At 36.2% G+C, this 17,416-nt stretch overlaps 1 protein-coding gene across 1 annotated transcript in view; it reads left to right on the top strand.

The window, feature by feature from the left end:
* STXBP3 (syntaxin binding protein 3) overlaps window positions 1-17,416 on the top strand; it is a 65,473-nt gene that overhangs the window by 26,929 nt on the left and 21,128 nt on the right. Inside the window, exons 7-11 of the mRNA XM_049880189.1 lie at window positions 2,975-3,129; window positions 5,815-5,905; window positions 9,058-9,182; window positions 11,713-11,808; window positions 11,946-12,003. Of these exons, the coding sequence (XP_049736146.1) occupies window positions 2,975-3,129; window positions 5,815-5,905; window positions 9,058-9,182; window positions 11,713-11,808; window positions 11,946-12,003 (525 nt within the window). The remainder of the gene's footprint in view (window positions 1-2,974; window positions 3,130-5,814; window positions 5,906-9,057; window positions 9,183-11,712; window positions 11,809-11,945; window positions 12,004-17,416) is intronic.

Below are 17,416 nucleotides of genomic sequence, written 5' to 3'. Positions count from 1 at the left end.
TCTCCTAGACAAGACCCTCGTGAGCCAAGATGACTGTTAGGGTTATCACTTCCTTATTTGAGGCAGTAGGATAAAGGGGAGAAAAAAAGGACCACCTTCCCTTTTAAAGAGTTTTCCCATTATATCCCGTGTAATTTTCATATGTGTATATATATTTTTTTATATATATGACATATATGATTAGCTAAACTTTGGTCCGATGACTGCACCTAAGTACATGGGAAACTGAGAAATGTAGTCTTTTAGCTGGGCGTATGACTGCCCCCTGCCCAAGAATTGGGATGTTGTTACTGAAAAGTAAGGTATGAGTGGTTGTTTGGGAGACGGCTCACAGTCTCTGCCACAAGAGGAGAGAGATTAATTCTTACTAGGAAATTGGGAACATATTTGAAGAATGGATAGGGTGTGATAAGGTAGAAATGAAGAGGGAAAGGATATTCTAAGAGGTGAGAATAATGTGAGTGTAAAGATACAGAAGCAGAAAAGTGCAGGGAGCGGCAGGAATTTGGATTACAAGGGTGAAGGTATGATAAACAAGGCTGTCTCTACAGGTAGGTTGAGACTGTATTGTACAAGGCTCCAGATTCCACCAAGGATGATGCAGGAAATGGGCTGGAACAGAAAACTGAGAATGGTCCTGAAGTCTTTAAGGAAGGGTAAATAGAGTCCTATAAATCAGGAGAGATTAGTAAAGTCAGATATGGTACTACACCAAAGAAGAAAAGTTGGACATTCAACAATATTTAGAAGTGGCATGGAAAGGAAGAAGGTTGACCCACTCATCCTTATTCCATGAGTCAGAAGGATTAAAGAATGATCTCTCTTCCTCTTTGAGAGGGTTTAAGGTAAGTAATACTATCAGGTACCCTTTAAGGCAAGTAGATGGAAAACATTCAAGAGTATAGGGGAGTTTTTTCACAATAGACGTCAGAGAGCATGAAGAGTTTGGTATAGCTAATGCTAGAGAGGATGCTAGATGGTATCTAGGTAGAAGTGACCTGGTATAAAGAGTAGAATAGCAAGTGGAGGGGTGTCTGTATATAAGGAGCTGATTGTGGGTCATAAAGATGAAGAAAGCATTTGGTAACCGTCTAAAGAACGCTTAATGATGGGGGAAGGGTAGTTGGGAGGGGGAAGATAAGGAGGGAAAGGGAAGAATTGTGAGCGTAGAATGAGATCCAGCCCCAAAGTTCCTTTTGGTGCCTTGGAGTATCAGATAATTTAGATTCATTTAAGCTGTGTTAACAAATCTCAGTGGATTACAACAAAGGTTTATTCTTCATTACGTTATTGTCCATTGTGGTTTGGCTGGGGCTTTGCTCTGTGTTCTCTTTATTCTGGGACTGAGGCTGAAGGAGCAGCTCCTATCTGGGTCATGTTGTTGTTATATTGTTAGGTGCCATTGAGTTGGTTCCAACTCAGAGTGACCCTTTGTACAACAGAACGGAACACTGCCCGGTCCTGCACCATCATCACAATTGTTGCTATGTTTCAGCCCATTGTTGCAGCCACTGTGTCAGTCCATCTTGTTGAGGGTCCTCTTTTTTGCTGACCCACTCTTTTACCAAGCATGATGTCCTTCTCTAGGAACTGGTCCCTCCTGATAACATGTCCAAAGTACGTGAGACGAAGTCTCACCATCCTTGCTTCTAAGGAGCATTCTGGCTATACGTTTGGGTCATAGCATGGGGGACAAAAGAAGGTAGTGGAATCCCTTATGACTTTTAAAGCTTCTACTGGGCAATGGCACGTGTCACCAAAGCAAGTCACATACCCAAGCCTGAAATCAGTGGGATGTGTACTCCCATAGGGAGACACCTAGAAGGGTTATTTTAAATATTTATATTTATACTATGTCCCACACAGTGCTGTGTCGTTCAGAGGAGTATATCTCTATTGTAAGAATGTAAGGAATTTTGAATATTTAAATGTTTTAAATATTTTGAACAAATAATATTATCTATTGCAGTGAAGTAGTCAACTATGAGAAAGCCACAGTCCAGGTATTGGGTGCTTATTGGCAATTAATACAGCAAACCTAAATTTTAACAGCACAGAGATAGGTAGATTGGCCACAGCTAAATCTCAGCCTGTGTTCAGGCTGCTGCTGTTGGTGATGGGTCAGGTTCAGAGAAATAGAAAAGAAAAGCAAGGAAGTGTATTCATAATTCATTACTTAACCCATAACTATTGTTAAGTAGCTACTTTTATACCCAGTACATTATCCTAGGCTAAGAGGTATTTAAGAGGGATTACTATCATTGTTTAAAAAAAAATACTTAGTTCACTGGGGAGCTCTCAGTCTCAATTGGAGCCCTTTTTTTGTATTCTGCAAATAACACAATAATAGTAAGCTTCTAATACAGTCCTTTGCACATAAGTAAGTGCTTTTGTTGGTTAAATGAATGTATCTGTGAGGTTTCACAGTACATATTGTAAGACTTAAACTGTGTCCAGCGCAGTGCTGTGTCATTTGGAGGAGTATATCTCTATTTTTAAGGACATGAGGAATATAAGCCAAAGAATTGTATATGTATATCATCTGTGGAAAATTTCTAGATTATTCTCTACTTGGTTAAGATTTTAAATGTATGTCTAATGTATAGGCCAATTTTTCTTTGTTATATTCTTTGTACCAGATAATTAGATTTTTATTTTAGTTTAACTACCTCAGATTCCTTCGTCTATTGCACAGGCAGTGAAAAGCAAACAGTACAATCTGTAAAAGAAACAAGAGTTGAAGGAGAGAGGTAGACTAAGCAGGAAAGGAGAGTGAGAAAAGAAAAAGGATGAAATCAAGATGACAGAGAAAATGAGATATGATTAAGGTAAAGACACAGTTGTTTCAGGAAACAGCATGTTTAGTGCAAGTATTTAAAAAAAAAATATCCCAAATAATAGCTGCATTTGTCTACATAAACTTTTTAAATGAAGTCTCCCAATTGACAGTGTGCCTTTTTTGGGTCTAATTTAGGTGTATACTCTTGATGTACCAGATGCATTCTATTACTGTTACAGTCCAGACCCTGATAATGCAAACAGAAAAGATGACATTATGGAAACGATGGCTGAGCAGATAGTTACAGTGTGTGCCACCCTGGATGAAAATCCTGGAGTAAGATATAAAAGGTAGGACACTAAAGAGCGCTGGACATGTTATGCTTTCTCTTTGCTCTCCATTATACAGGTAGGTGATGTTTCTGTTATATGTATTAGTTTGCAAAATTTATTTTTCCTTGAAAAGTTATGCTCTACATCTAGGAGATTAAAATTTAAGGCTTAAGTTTCAAACTAACAAATAGCCTTTGTTGCTGAATTTCAGAGCTTAAATTTGGTATGATATTTTTTAATGGGTTTAAGGAAAGCGTAGAGGAAATGTGTCTCTGTTGTCATGTAGGGAATACAGTCGTATATTTAATATGTTAAAATTAATTTCCACCAAAATTTAATGGCCATATTCTCTGGATACCTTTGATAGCATCTAAGCCCAGTGGCCAGTCTAAGTAGTTTTTTTCTTTTTCTTTTAGGAGCTAAAGTTTGGCCTTTGTACTATATGCCATTTGATTTTTTTTAAAGTTTACTGAAAGCCCATAAATTGTATGTATATGGCTCAATAAATCATCCCAAAAGGTACACACCTATGTAATCCCAACCCCAGGTCAAGAAATAGAGCATTAACAACAGCATCTCAGAGTCCCCTGTGATCCCTCTCACTCACACCCCCTTTCTTCTCCCCGAAGGTGACCACTGTCCTGACTTTTAGAACACAGATTAAGGGAGTTAATAGCTGTAAAGCACTCAAAACAGTACATGGCAGTAATAAAAATAGCAATAGTAAATATACTATACTGCTACTACTAATAGTGTTACTATTCCATTCTCTTTTTAAAGGTTCTTTAATTTGAATACTGGCATTTGTCAAGTTAGCTGGCTGAATTGCTTAACTTCAATTTCATGTTTTACTTTGCATTTAGGTTACATTACTCTTAGCAATTTTTTTAAAAACCTACTGTTAATTACTTAGGAAAAAAAAGTAAATCTCCTTAATTCAGATAGTACCAAACCCGGTCTTTACTCATACCTCAAATACTAGAAACATTATTTTTCTTATGCATGATATGCTAATTAAATTCCAAACTTCTGTGGAGCTGAGCTAAGAGCCTGCTAGATTTCAGTCTCTGTTTAGGCTTCTGCTGTTGGTGATTGGTTATATTCAGGAAAATGACCAAACATGTACAAATGTATAATTTAATAGCTTACTTATGCATCTGTTTTGAGTCACTGTCATAATTAAAAGATAGTCCAAGCTTTAAAATTCTGTTAAGTTCTTTTATAAAGTATTTCTTAAACATTATGGACTTTTAAACTGTAGTTCTAGCATGAAGTAATTTCCTTTTGAAAATATTTTAAAGCAAAAAAAGTATTGTGAATTACTCTTTATTTTTATAGTTGCTGTTTTATTTATTTTTAAGGTATATAACCTAAAGAGTCTTTAATACTGTGAAGCCTCCGAATGAGACCCTCCATTTTTGAGGTTGGCATGATAGTTGAAAAACCTTTTCAAACATTTTTTTTTGGTAGATGTGGAAGTTAATACTGATACCACTGGCCATGAAGTTAGAGTAGAAATTTATCATTGTAGATGATAGTGATATACAAGAGTTTATGCAAGAGACTATATTAGAAAGTTGGCTAAGTGTTAGTGAACAGGTGGGAGGGATAATTGGTCAATTAATTTAGAGAGTAATTTTGTAATATCTAGAAGAGATGAAAATATAACCACATAACCTTATAGCCCAGAAATTATACTTTTAGAGGTAGCATACCCTAGAGAAACATGTACATGTACAAAGATATTTATTTCAGCATTGTTTGTAATAATATAAAATTCAGGGTGACTTACCTGTCCACCCACAGAGGAATGAATAAATAGAATCCAGTATAGAAGGTACAGGCAGTCCCGGGTTAGAAAAGAGATCTGTTCCTAACTGTGCCTTTAAGTTGGATTTATAGGTTAGTTGATTCTTATTCAGCCTTTAGTACAAGAAAAGGCTCGAAGCCTTTTCAATGATTTAAAAAGCTGCCCGTGCAGCAAGTAAAGGTGATTGTGATGAATTTGTTTTGAGCAGTTGTTGGCTCAGTCATTTCAAAGTGAGGGTAGCTATACGTAACGTTAAAGGGGAAGCGAGCTGTCCGTATGTCTGACATTCGTAACCCGGGGACTGCCTCTACTAAATCCTCTAGTCCCTGCGCATACAACGGAATACTGTATAGGAGCTAAAATGGAGAAATTCGGTATATGTGTCAACATGAGTAGATCTCAAAAACATGTTAAAATACCATTTATGAAAAATTTTAAACTCATCCAATATATATAAAATACATAATATATATATACGGGGCCCCATATATATTTACACATATAAAACCAACACCACTGCCATCAAGTCAATTCTGACTCAAAGTGACCCTATAGGACAGAGTAGAACTTCCTATAGGACTTCTTGTAGGACTTCCAAGGCTGGAAGCAGACTGCCACATCTTTCTCGCACAGAGCGGCTGGTGAATTTGAACCATTAACCTTTTGTTTAGCAGGCAAGCACTTAACCACTGCACCACCAGGGTTCCTTAAATTCCAGACATATAGGTATAATTGAATATATATCTTATATATTATTATCTGAACTTTTCCATGTTTATAATAGTTTGTAGATTAATACATTTTATGGTTCAGTTTTAAAATTTAGCTTTATGATACTGTAATGTCTGTCCTGAAAGAATGGTAATTGTTTGAACATTTTTTTCCATTTCTAGCAAACCTTTAGATAATGCCAATAAGCTTGCACAGCTTGTTGAAAAAAAACTTGAAAACTACTACAAGATTGATGAAAAGAGCCAAATAAAGGTACTGTATCAAAGGCAGATAGTCATTATGCATAAAGTCTTATTTCTTTATAAACTGAACACACTGTTGTTTATTCATTTTCTAATATTGATTTGGGAATCATTAACATAGGTGGTAGTGGACACCATAATGGACAGTGTGGTTTAGTGGCAGAAAATATAGGTTACAGGTTTTGAAGTTGGCACTGTGTCTAAATCCTGGCAGTGTCATTTAATTCATAGTTATGTCAGTTTTGGCAAATTGTGTAACTTCTCTGTATCTCAGTTTCCTTATCTACAAAATGGGGATAATAAGAGTATACATATCTTAAGAGGTACTGTGAGGATTAAGTGGGTTAATACATATAAAGTTCTTAGACTAATGCTTGCCACTGAATAAACATTTAGTAAATGTAGGTTTTTCTGTTTTTGCTAGCCCTGTGACCGTAGACAAATTATTTACTCGGAGTTTGTTTTTCCATCTATAAAATGGATTTGATAAAATATCTGCCTTGGTTGGTGTCTTAGTCATCTAGTACTGCTATAACACAAATACCACAAGTGGATGGCTTTAACAAGAGAAATTTATTCTCTCACAGTTCAGCAGGTTACAAGTCCAAATTCAGGGCGTCAGCTCCAGGGGAAGGCTTTCTCTCTCTGTTGGCTCTGGAGGAAGGTCCTTGTCCTCTGTCTTCTAGTTGAGGAGCTTCTCAGGCACAGGGACCCCGTGTCCAAAGGACGCACTCTGCTCCTGGTGCTGCTTTCTTGGTGGTATGAGGTCCCCAACTTTCTGCTAGCTTCCCTTTCCTTTTATCTCTTGAGAGAGAAAAAGTGATATAGACCACACCCCAGGGAAACTTCCTTTACATTGGATCAGGGAGGTGACCTGGGTAAGGGTGGTGTTACAATCCCACCCTAATCCTTCTCACCACAAGCAGAGATTATGATTTATAACACATAGGCAAGTCACAAAGTGGAGGACGACCACACATGGCCTAACCAAGTTTACACATATTTTGGGGGGACACAGTTCAATCCATTACAATTGGCGTGAGGATTAAGTGAGGTGACATGTAAGTATGTAAGTGTTTAGCACGTACAGGAGTTTAATAAATGGCAGCTGTTGCTGTCTCTTATGAAGATAGTAGAAAGTGATAGAAGGCTGAGATTGAAACCTGGAGAACACTAGCATTTAGGAACGGGTGAGAGTATGAAGAGCCTGAGGAGACTGAAGTATGTGCCAGTGGGCTAGTAAGCCATGTTAACAGTAGCTGAAGAAAGAAAGGAAGGAACTATTGATGGTTTAGAAGAGGAGACGAGCAAATGAGAGAAGAATCCTTAGAGTGTAGTGAGGAACATAGGTCAGACCTTTTGCTACTCTAACTGGGATCTTGGAAGACATCCTAGAGGAAGAGTCCCTTGAGCTTGAAAAATGAGTCTAACATGATAGAAGAGGAAGTTTATTGCATGGATAATGTGATTCTTTGAGCAGAGGCATAGAAAAAAAAGATAAAATTCACCAAAAAAAATCATGTTGGCTGGAATGGAGTGTATGAACTTAGATGTAATGTTAGTTTAGAACTTTAAAAGTTGCTAGTTTTTTGGTCTGGAGGGCTAGTGAAAGCTCTTATTCCTAGTTGTAGTTGTGAAGACCTAATGGCTCGGTGCACATAGTGGATAGTCAGTAAACATTTGTTTAATGAAGGAAGAGACAAAGATCAGTATAGTAGTGAGTATTTCTTTAGCCCTTTGTTATTTCAATAAGAAAAAAAAGGCAGATTACAAAAAATAAACTTCTCCTTTGCATTTTCTGTCTGGGAAATTTATGCATCCCTCGAGTGCTTGATACTTTTCCTTCTTTCAGAGCCCTGACAAAGTGTACCTCCCTTTTGAAACCTTTCCTGGCTCTTTAGGCCAAGCAATACTACCTCCCCTGTACTGTCATAATCCCCAAGCCCTAGTATAGCACTTACATTACACTATGTTTTTCCTATTCATATGTCTGAAGACTCATAGCTCAAATTTATTGAGGGCTTACTGAGTGCCAGACACCATGCTAAATGTTTCATAGTATTATAGCATTTGATCTTTACAACAATCCTATAGGTTTATAACACACCTATAAGACGTAGGCTGTATGATTATATTTCATCTGACAAATAAGGATGCTGAGGTTATGAAAAAGTTAAGCAGCTTGCCCAAAGTCTTAGAAGGAAGTGGTCAAGACTGGACTCAAACCTAGACCTGTCTAATCCCATAGGCTGTGTTCTAAACCACTAACCATATGGTCTCAAAGTTGATTTAAATGAGTTAATTAAAAAATATTCTTTAAATCCAGCCTAAATGATTTCTATTACACTATTATATATAAATAAACAAGAAATGTTTGCCTGATGAGTTGTAATCTCTTATTGCTTTGAATAATAATCCAAAATTGTTAGCTTTTTAAAATAAAATATGGAAGATACTGATATTAACAGTAATTTTTCCCAGCACAATTGTTTAGTGATAAATGCTGTTTGTGTAATGCTTAACAGGACTTTGTGATTTATCATCTTAGGTGACATGAATGTAATCTTTTTAAATAGCATAATGGTTAAGGACACACACTTTGGAGTGAAGCAGACCTGGGTTCGAATCTACATTCTGCCACTTACTATGTGGTTTGGGTAAATTACTTGATCTCAAGCCTTAATGCCCTCATTTACTCCTGTCTCACAGGGTTGGTAAAAGAATTTAATGACATATCTCACTTAGCACAATGTCTGGCACCAAGTAAGAGCTTTGAGTAGTAGCTATTACTCATAATTTATATCAGCTTTGGTGTTTATGAAGCTGAATTTACAAAAAAACAGGTTAGTGCAAGCCAAATGTTACTTCTTTTAAAAAAATTCTTTTCAAAATATTTTATTCTTGAGTATAAAAAAAAAGCTTCTTCATTTGACTATGAAGGCTTCTAACTATGTAGTCTTTTTTCCCCCCATTGTACCACTCAGTTTTTTCTTTTTTAAAAAATAACTTTGCATTCTCAAGGCAATTAACCAGTTTTTTGGTGTGCTTTTTGTGGAGAAGAGACAGAACTTAGGAGAAGGCTCTTGTTTTCTAAGAAATTAAAAATGTGTTCACACAAAGAAATTGAAGTTTCTTAAAATAATTTCTGTCTTGTTATTTTAGGGTAAAACTCATTCCCAGCTCTTAATAATTGATCGTGGCTTTGATCCTGTGTCCACTGTCCTGCATGAACTGACCTTTCAGGCAATGGCATATGATCTACTACCGATTGAGAATGATACATACAAGCAAGTATAACTTGAATGGCATATGAAGGGCCTAGACAAACAGAACAGAATATGAGTGTCTAATAATAGGAGTGGGCACCCGAAATCTGAAAGCCCCTGTAACCATTTTTATCCAGAAACTTTATCCTTCCCTTGCGTCTATCATCATAACCTTTAAAACATCTTCACCTTCTAAGTTGATGAGTAGTTTGGCTGCTTCAAAGCTTTTATTGGTGTATTTGCTCCCTTAACTACGTCCACAACAAAGCTACATTTAAGCAGCTGGAATTTTGACTTTTCACGGACGTTAAGAGTAAATACCAGGCTCACTATTGTATTTGTTGAAGTGGAAACCATAGTCACATTGGTTAGGCTGAAATCATTCTGAATCATATACCCCCAAATATCTGTGTATATGCCTTGTCAATATAATATACTTAAAAAAAACATTAGAACACTGGAAAACAAAATAGGATGGCTATTGAGAATAATCACAGCTTTTCCATTTTGGTACTATTATCAACTTAATCTTGATATAATGAATCATATTTACTTTAAAAGTAGTGTCAAATAAAAAGCCAAATGAACAGGATAGCTCTTTTGCCAGAGAATTATTTTACTATATTTTTGTATATCATTTATGTGTGTGTGTGTATATTGAATACGTATTGATGTAATACTTGATATAATACTCTCTAAATCTAAATGGGAATATCTCAGCTAAGATTTACGGATTGCACATAGTAAAAATGAAAATAAGTCAGTGTTTTTTGAAATTTTATGTTTAAATTCATTTAATAGTTTTATTAGATTAAAAAGATCCAAACATTTGTGGTAATTTCAGTACCTAATAACTATTAAACTAATTTTGTATTTTCTATTATATTTTTATTTGTGTTCTGGTGAAATCCTGGTTTCTGTGAGTTTTTCCCGATGTTATTTGTGTTACTGTCAGATGACAGGAAAATCAACATGGATGATAGTTCTTATACTCATGTCACCATGCATTTGTGTAGTTATTTTTCTAATAAAAAGTAGTTTCAAGCAGTTTATTCAGAATTTTTAGAAAGGAAATTATTTACCTCTATTATCCTTTCAGTCTCTAAACATGCATTGCTCAAGAGATTTGGAAAGAATAATTTGCAAGACACTAAAGGATTTGGTAGATTTCAGACATTTCTACTTAGTGTTTAAAGTATTTAACTGCCTAGGTTTGCAGACAAGCAAAGCAAGCTTTAATTTTTTTAAAGTAAGGGAGAGACTTACTTTGAAAAAAACAAACAGCTATACTCCCTTTTCCATGATTCAGAAAAGTCCAGCGATAAGACTAGACGGGAGCACGCTCCCACTGTGGTTTGTGCTCCATCACAGTGTTTGATGGAACAAAATACAAAACCAGAAATTCTAAATATCTAGGTTCTGTTCTTCGTCTTGGTGACCTCTTTAAATTTACTCTTAAAATGGAATTGTCATCATCTTTGAGTACTGTCAGACTTGCTACTCTAATCTTCATTTATAGATCACTTTGAAGTCCAAAGGTATGATGTAAGTACAAAGTGTCATTTTAAGTGACAAAAAGACTTCCACCCTTAATGCAGTCTTATAATTAAGCACTCTCATTCTACCTTTGAATATGTGTAATTAAGACTACACAGGTGAATGGTTTTAAGGACCTGTAATATTTTGGCTTGGGGAATGATAATATTTATATAGCAGAAATTTATGCTTTCAGACCAGAGCTCAGAGAGCTGAACGCAGCCCTTATCTTGGCTCAGGAAGTTGTCAGTGCCAAGGATGGTTGAATCTCCTCTAGCTCCACAAATGGAAGGAGGGTGGCTGCATGAACAGAGAAGAGAGAAATTATACGTGGAGAAGCAGTCAGAAAAAGCTCCTTCTCCTAGCTTTTGAGTAGTTTCATGTCCCCCATAAATTGTTGCAATAGAGTCCTTTAAAGCTGTCACATTTTTTATGGTGACATTAGTTTTTGTTATCGTTTCCTGTTCTGTAAAGGAGAAGTGGTTATCAGATTGGGGAAAAATACAGAAATGGATGATCTGTCTGTATTGTTTGTGAATTTCATACCCAATCTGAAATGCCTTCAATATTTAATAGGCTCTGTTGGGGGCGCCACTGCTGTTCTTAATGGATGTTTGATAGTTGTGCTGAGGGTTTTAACACATCAAATGTCTGTTTTAAGCAGTTAAAGTACACACCATTAGTATATTCAGTCTTGTTCTCAGAGCTGATTTTTAGTATGTTGAATTTTGTTTTGTTAGATACCGTTCTGCTGAACTAAAGCTCTCTAACAATACCAGCTAAGCCTACAGTTTAAAAATGCCTTGGTGTAGGCATAACACTTCGATTTTTAGAATAAGGATAGATAGCACTGTGCCTTAGTTTTGACTAGGTACGTAGTATCCCCTTAAAATAGCGGATTAAATACATGTAGTTTTCAGTTTCTTGAGCTATGTCTTAAAATCGTTTATAAAAAATATTTCTTCTACTTTTAGGGGAGAAAATCCATAAGTTTTCCGCTTCTTTCTGTTTGTAGATATAAAACCGACGGGAAAGAAAAAGAGGCAGTCCTGGAGGAAGATGACGACCTCTGGGTCAGAATTAGACATCGGCACATTGCGGTAGTGCTAGAGTATGTGAACCTGTTGTAACTTGTATTCCATGTTTTGTAGGTACTAAATATATAATAGTGCATTTTGTAACTTTAAAATAGTTCTGTAGTGAAGTAGTACACCTTAGAATTTAAAGAATTCTCTCACAATTTGGCAGGGAAATTCCCAAGCTTATGAAAGAAATTTCATCAACAAAGAAAGCAACGGAAGGAAAGGTAAGAGTCTTATTTAACTTTCAAACTAATGATAAAGGTGAATTTTAAAGTTTGTTTAAAATATTTATTTAACTTTTCATCTTTGGAAATTTCTGACATACACAAACGAAGAAAAGCATGAACTCCCATGTACCCATTACCTAGCTTCAGCAGTATCATTTTGTCTGTTTTGCTTCATTAAACTTTATTTAAAAGACCCTTAAGCCAGTTTCATCAATGTATTGTTGGTTTTTTTTATGTTAAGGTATAATTTACATAAAGTGTGCAAATCTTAAGTGTGTACCTAGAAGAATTTTTACTCATGTATACTTATGGAAACACCACTATATGAAGATATAAAACATTTCCATTATTCCAGAAGGTTCTCTCTTGTCCCTTTGCAGTATCCTACCGGAGATAAACTCTATCCTGATTTCTGTCACCATACATTAATATTGCGTGTTTCTGAACTTCATATAAATGGAATGATATAGCATGTGCTCTTTTGTGTCTGGCTTCTTTCACTCAACATTGTATTTTTGAGATCCATCTTTGTTATTTCACTCTTTTAGTTCTTTTTTTATAGCTGTACAGTAGTAATACTATTGTATTAAATACTACTGTATTATTGCCATACCCATAATGATGTAAGAACCTCACAACAATTTAACTCAATTTACCCACTTCCCTCTTTGTACTGTTGTCATATATTTTACTTCAGTATCTGTTATAAACTAAATACATTATTTTTGCTTTTAATAATTCAGTAAACTTTTATATTACCCATATATGTATCCATCCTGGTTCTGTTTATTCCTTATTGTTCACTTTTTCCATCTAGGCTGAATGCATTATCTCAGCTTTCTTTTTTGTTTGAGAACATCTTTATTTTACATTTTTTTCAAAGATGTTTTTGCTGGATTTAGTATTTAAGGTGGGCAGTTTATTTTGATTTTTTTTGTATTTTTCAGCAGTTTAAAGATTTCACTACTTACCTTCTGGCTACCATAGTTTCTGTTAAGAAATCAGCCATTATCTTATTGTTTCCCTGAAGATAAGGTGCCTTTTTTAAGGATTTTACCTTTATCTTTTAGTTTGAGCAGGTTGAGCATGATGTTCCTGACCATGGTGTGATTTTCTTAGTTTTTATCCTTCTTGGGCTTTGCTGAGCTTCTTGAATCTCTCGATTGATAACTTTGATCACATTTGTAAAATTCTCAGCCATGATTTTTCCTCATCTTGCGTTTGTATCATTGTATACTCTCCTTCTGGGCTCCAGCTGCATGTATTTTAGATTTTTGGACTATGTTCTACATCTCTTACACTCTGGTTTTTTGTTTTTTTTTTTTCAGTTTTTTCCCTCTCTGTGCTTTAATTGAATATTTTCTATTAACCTGACTTTGAGTCACCTACTTCTGTGTTCTGTTGTGTCCAGTCTGTTATTTACACCCATTTAATAAGTTCAAAATCCTCCCCTTTCAAAGTATACAGTTCTGTGAGTTTCGACAAATGGATACTGTCATGTAACCACCACCACAGTCAAGATAAAGAACAATTCTGTCACCCCAGAAAATTCCCTCATGCCCTTTTTAGACAACCTCCACCCCCTGTTATCCAACCACCACCCCCTGTTAGCCACTGATCTGTTGCTGTCTCCATAGTTTTCCCTTTTCATGATGTCATGTAAATGGAATAATACAGTATGGCTTTTTCGTTTAGTACAATGCACTTACTGCATGTAATAGTATTTTCATTACTTTTTATTGCTGAATAGTATTGCATTGTATAGCTGTACCTCAGTTTGTATTCTCTTCACTAGTTGTAGGACATTTGGATTGTTCCAGGGTTTTAGCAGTTATGAACAAAACCAGTATAAACTTCAGCTTTTTGTATAAAGAGATATTTCATTCACTTGAGTAAATACCTAGGAGTTGTATTGCTGGGTCATATGGTAAATGTATGTTAACTTTATCAGAAAATGGCCAGATTGTTTTCCAAAGAGGCTGTACCATGTTACATTCTCACCAGCAATGTATGTGAGTCATTTATTGTATTCTTAATTTCAAATATTGTATTTTTTCCTTTTTTAAAAAAAAATTATTATTGTACCTTAGATGAAGATTTACAGAGCAAACTAGTTTCTTATGAAACAGTACACATATCATTTTATGACATTGCTTAATAACCCCACAACATGTGAACCGTCTGCCTTCTTGGACTTGGGTTCCCTATTACCAGCTTTTCTGTCCTCTCCTGCCTTCTAGTCCTTGCCCCTAGGCTCGTGTTTTCCTTTAGTCTCATTTTGTTTTATGGGCCTTCTAATCTTTGGATGAAGGGTGAACCTCAGGAGCAACTTCATTACTGAGTTAAAAGGGTGGCGGGGGCCATACTCTCGGGGCTTCTCTAGCCTGTGTCAGGCCAGTAAATCTGGTCTTTTTTTTTGTGAGTTAGAATTTTGTACTACGTTTTTCTCCAGCTCTGTCTGGAAGCCTCCACCGTGATCCTTATCAGAGCAGTCAGCCTTGGCAGCCGAGCACCATCCAGCTGTACTAGACTCAGTCTGGTGGAGGCTGTGGCAGTTGTGGTCCACTAGTTCTTTGGACTAATCTTTCCCCTGTGTCTTTAGTTTTGTTCATTCTCCCTTGCTCCTGACAGGGTGAGACCAGTGGAGTATCTTAGATGGCCGCTCACAAGCTTTTAAGACCCCAGACGGAACTCACCAAAGTAGAATGTAGAACATTTTCTTTATAAACTATGTTATGCCAACTGAGCTAGATGTTCCCCAAGACCGTGGTCCCCCCACAGCCCTCAGCCCGGCAATACGGTCCCTCAGGCCTGGATGTGTCCACAGAACCTACATGACCTTGCCTTTTACAAGTTGTGCTGGCCTCCCCAGTACCATGCACTGCCCTACCCTTCACCAAAGTTACCACCAATCCATTGTCTATTTAGTGTTTTTCCATCCCCATCCCTGCCCTCCCTCATAACCATCAAAGATTGTTTATTTTTGTGCATAAACCTTTTCATGAGTTTTTAGTAATGGTCTCATATGATATTTGTCCTTTTGTGATTGACTTACTTTGACTCAGCATAACGCCCTCCAGATTCATCCATGTTGATAGCTTCATAGATTCATCATTGTTCTTTGTTGTGTAATGCTTCATTGTGTGTATGTACAATAGTTTGTTTTTCCATTCGTCTGTTGATGGGCATCTAGCTTGTGTCCATCTTTTTGCTGTTGCAAATAGTGTTGCAGTGAATATGGGTATGCACAAGACTATTCCTGTGATGGCTCTTACTTCTTTTTTTATATTCCTAGGAGTGGGATTACTGGATCATATGATATTTCTGTGTTTAGCTTTCTAAGGAAGCACCACATCATTTTGCAAAATGGTTTACCGTTTTGCATTCGCATCAGCAGTGCGTAAGAGTTCCAATCTCCCTGCAGCCTCTCCTATATTTATTTTCTGTTTTTTTTTAATTCGTGTCACTGATGCTGGGGTGAGATGGTATCTCATAGTGGTTTTGATTTGCATTTCACCAATGGCTAGTGATCGAGAGCCTTTCCTCCTGTGTCTGTTAGCCACTTGACTGTCTTCTTTGATAAGGTGTCTGTTCGTTTCCTTTGCCCATTTTTTAATTGGATTATTTTTCTTTTTGCTGTAGAGGTGTTTGATTTTCCTGTAGATTTTAGAGATTAGACCTTTGTCAGATTTGTCATAGCCAAAAATTTTTGCCCAGTCTGTAAATTCTCTTTTTACTCTTTTAATGAAGTCTTTTGATGAGCATAAGTGTTGAATTTTTAGAAGATCCCAGTTTATCTAGCTTATCTTCTGGAGTTTGTGTGTTGTTAGTTATGGTTTGTGTCCTGTTAATGCCATGTGTTAGGGCCTCTAGCATTGACCCTATTTTTTATGATCTTTATAGTTTTTGGTTTTATATTTAGGTCTTTGATCCATTTTGAATTAGTTTTTGTGTATGGTGTGGGGTGTGGGCCCTGTTTCATTTTTTGCAGATGGACCTCCAATTTTCCCAGCACCATTTATTAAAAAGACTGACTTTTCCCTATTTGATGGGCTTTGGGCCCTGTCAAAGATCAGGTGACTATAGGTGGATGGATTTACATCTCGGTTCTCAATTCTGTTCCATTGGTTAGTGTATCTGTCTTTGTATCAGTACCAGGCTGTTATGACTACCATAGCTGTGTAATAGGTTCTGAGGTCAGGTAGTGCAAGTCCTCCTACTTTATTCTTCTTCAGTAGTGCTTTACTTATCTGGGGCCTCTTCCTTTTCAATATAAAGTTAATGATTAGTTTTTACATCTCTTGAAAGTGTGTTGTTGGTTTTTGGATTGGGATTGCATTGTTTTTATAGATTGCTTTGGGTAGAATTGATATTTTCACAATGTTGAGTCTGCCTGTCCATGAGCATGGTATGTTTTTCTATTTATGTAGATCTCTTTTGGTTTCTTGCAGTAGTGTTTTGTAGTTTTCTTCGTATAGGTCTTTTGCATCCCTAGTTAGATTTATTCCTAAGTATTTTATTTTTTTAGGGGCTATTATAAATGGTATTGTTTTCTTGATTTCATTGTTCTCTTTATTGGTGTATAGGAATCCAACTGATTTTTGTATGTTTATCTTGTATCCTGCCACTGTGCTGAATCTTTATATTAGTTCAGTAGTTTTCTTGTGTAGTCTTTTGGGTTTTCTGTGTATAGTATCATATCATATACAAATACAGGTTTACTTGTTCCTTACCAATTTGGATGTCCTTTATTTCTGTTTCTTCCCTTATTGCACTGGCTAGGACTTCCAGCACAATGTTAAATAAGAGTGGTGATAAAGGGCATCCTTGTCTTGTTTCTGTTCTCAAGGAGAATGTTTTCAGCCTCTCTCCATTAAGAATGATATTGGCTGTTGGTTAAAATCCATTCTATATCTATTTTATCGAGCTTTTATTAGGAATGGGTGTTGGACTTTGTCAAATGCCTTTTCTCTGTCAATTGAGATGATCATGTAATTATTTTATTAATGCGGTAGATTACACTGACTGATTTTCTAATGTCGAACCATCCTTGCATACCTGGCATGAATCTCACTTGGTCATAGTGTATTATTTTTTGATATGATGCTAAATTCTGTTGGCTAGAATTTTGTTGAGAATTTTTGCATCTGTATTCATGGGAGCTATTGGTCTGTAATTTTATTTTTTTTGTGATGTCTGTGCCTGGTTTTGGTATCAGGGTTATGCTGGCTTCATAGAATGAATTTGGAAGTATCCATTTCCATTCTACATTGTGAAATAGTTTGAGTAGCACTGGTGCAAGCTGTTCTCTGAATGTTTGGTAGAATCCTCCAGTGAAGCCATCTGGGCTAGGGCCTTTTTTTTGTTGGGAGTTGTTTTTTTTTTTTTTTTTTTTACCTTTTCAGTGTCT

The sequence above is a fragment of the Elephas maximus genome, chromosome 3 (genome assembly GCF_024166365.1).
Source record: "Elephas maximus indicus isolate mEleMax1 chromosome 3, mEleMax1 primary haplotype, whole genome shotgun sequence".
NCBI lineage: Eukaryota > Metazoa > Chordata > Mammalia > Proboscidea > Elephantidae > Elephas > Elephas maximus.
The sequence above is the reverse complement of the archived record's forward strand: the minus strand, read 5'-3'. Positions and strand labels throughout refer to the sequence as shown.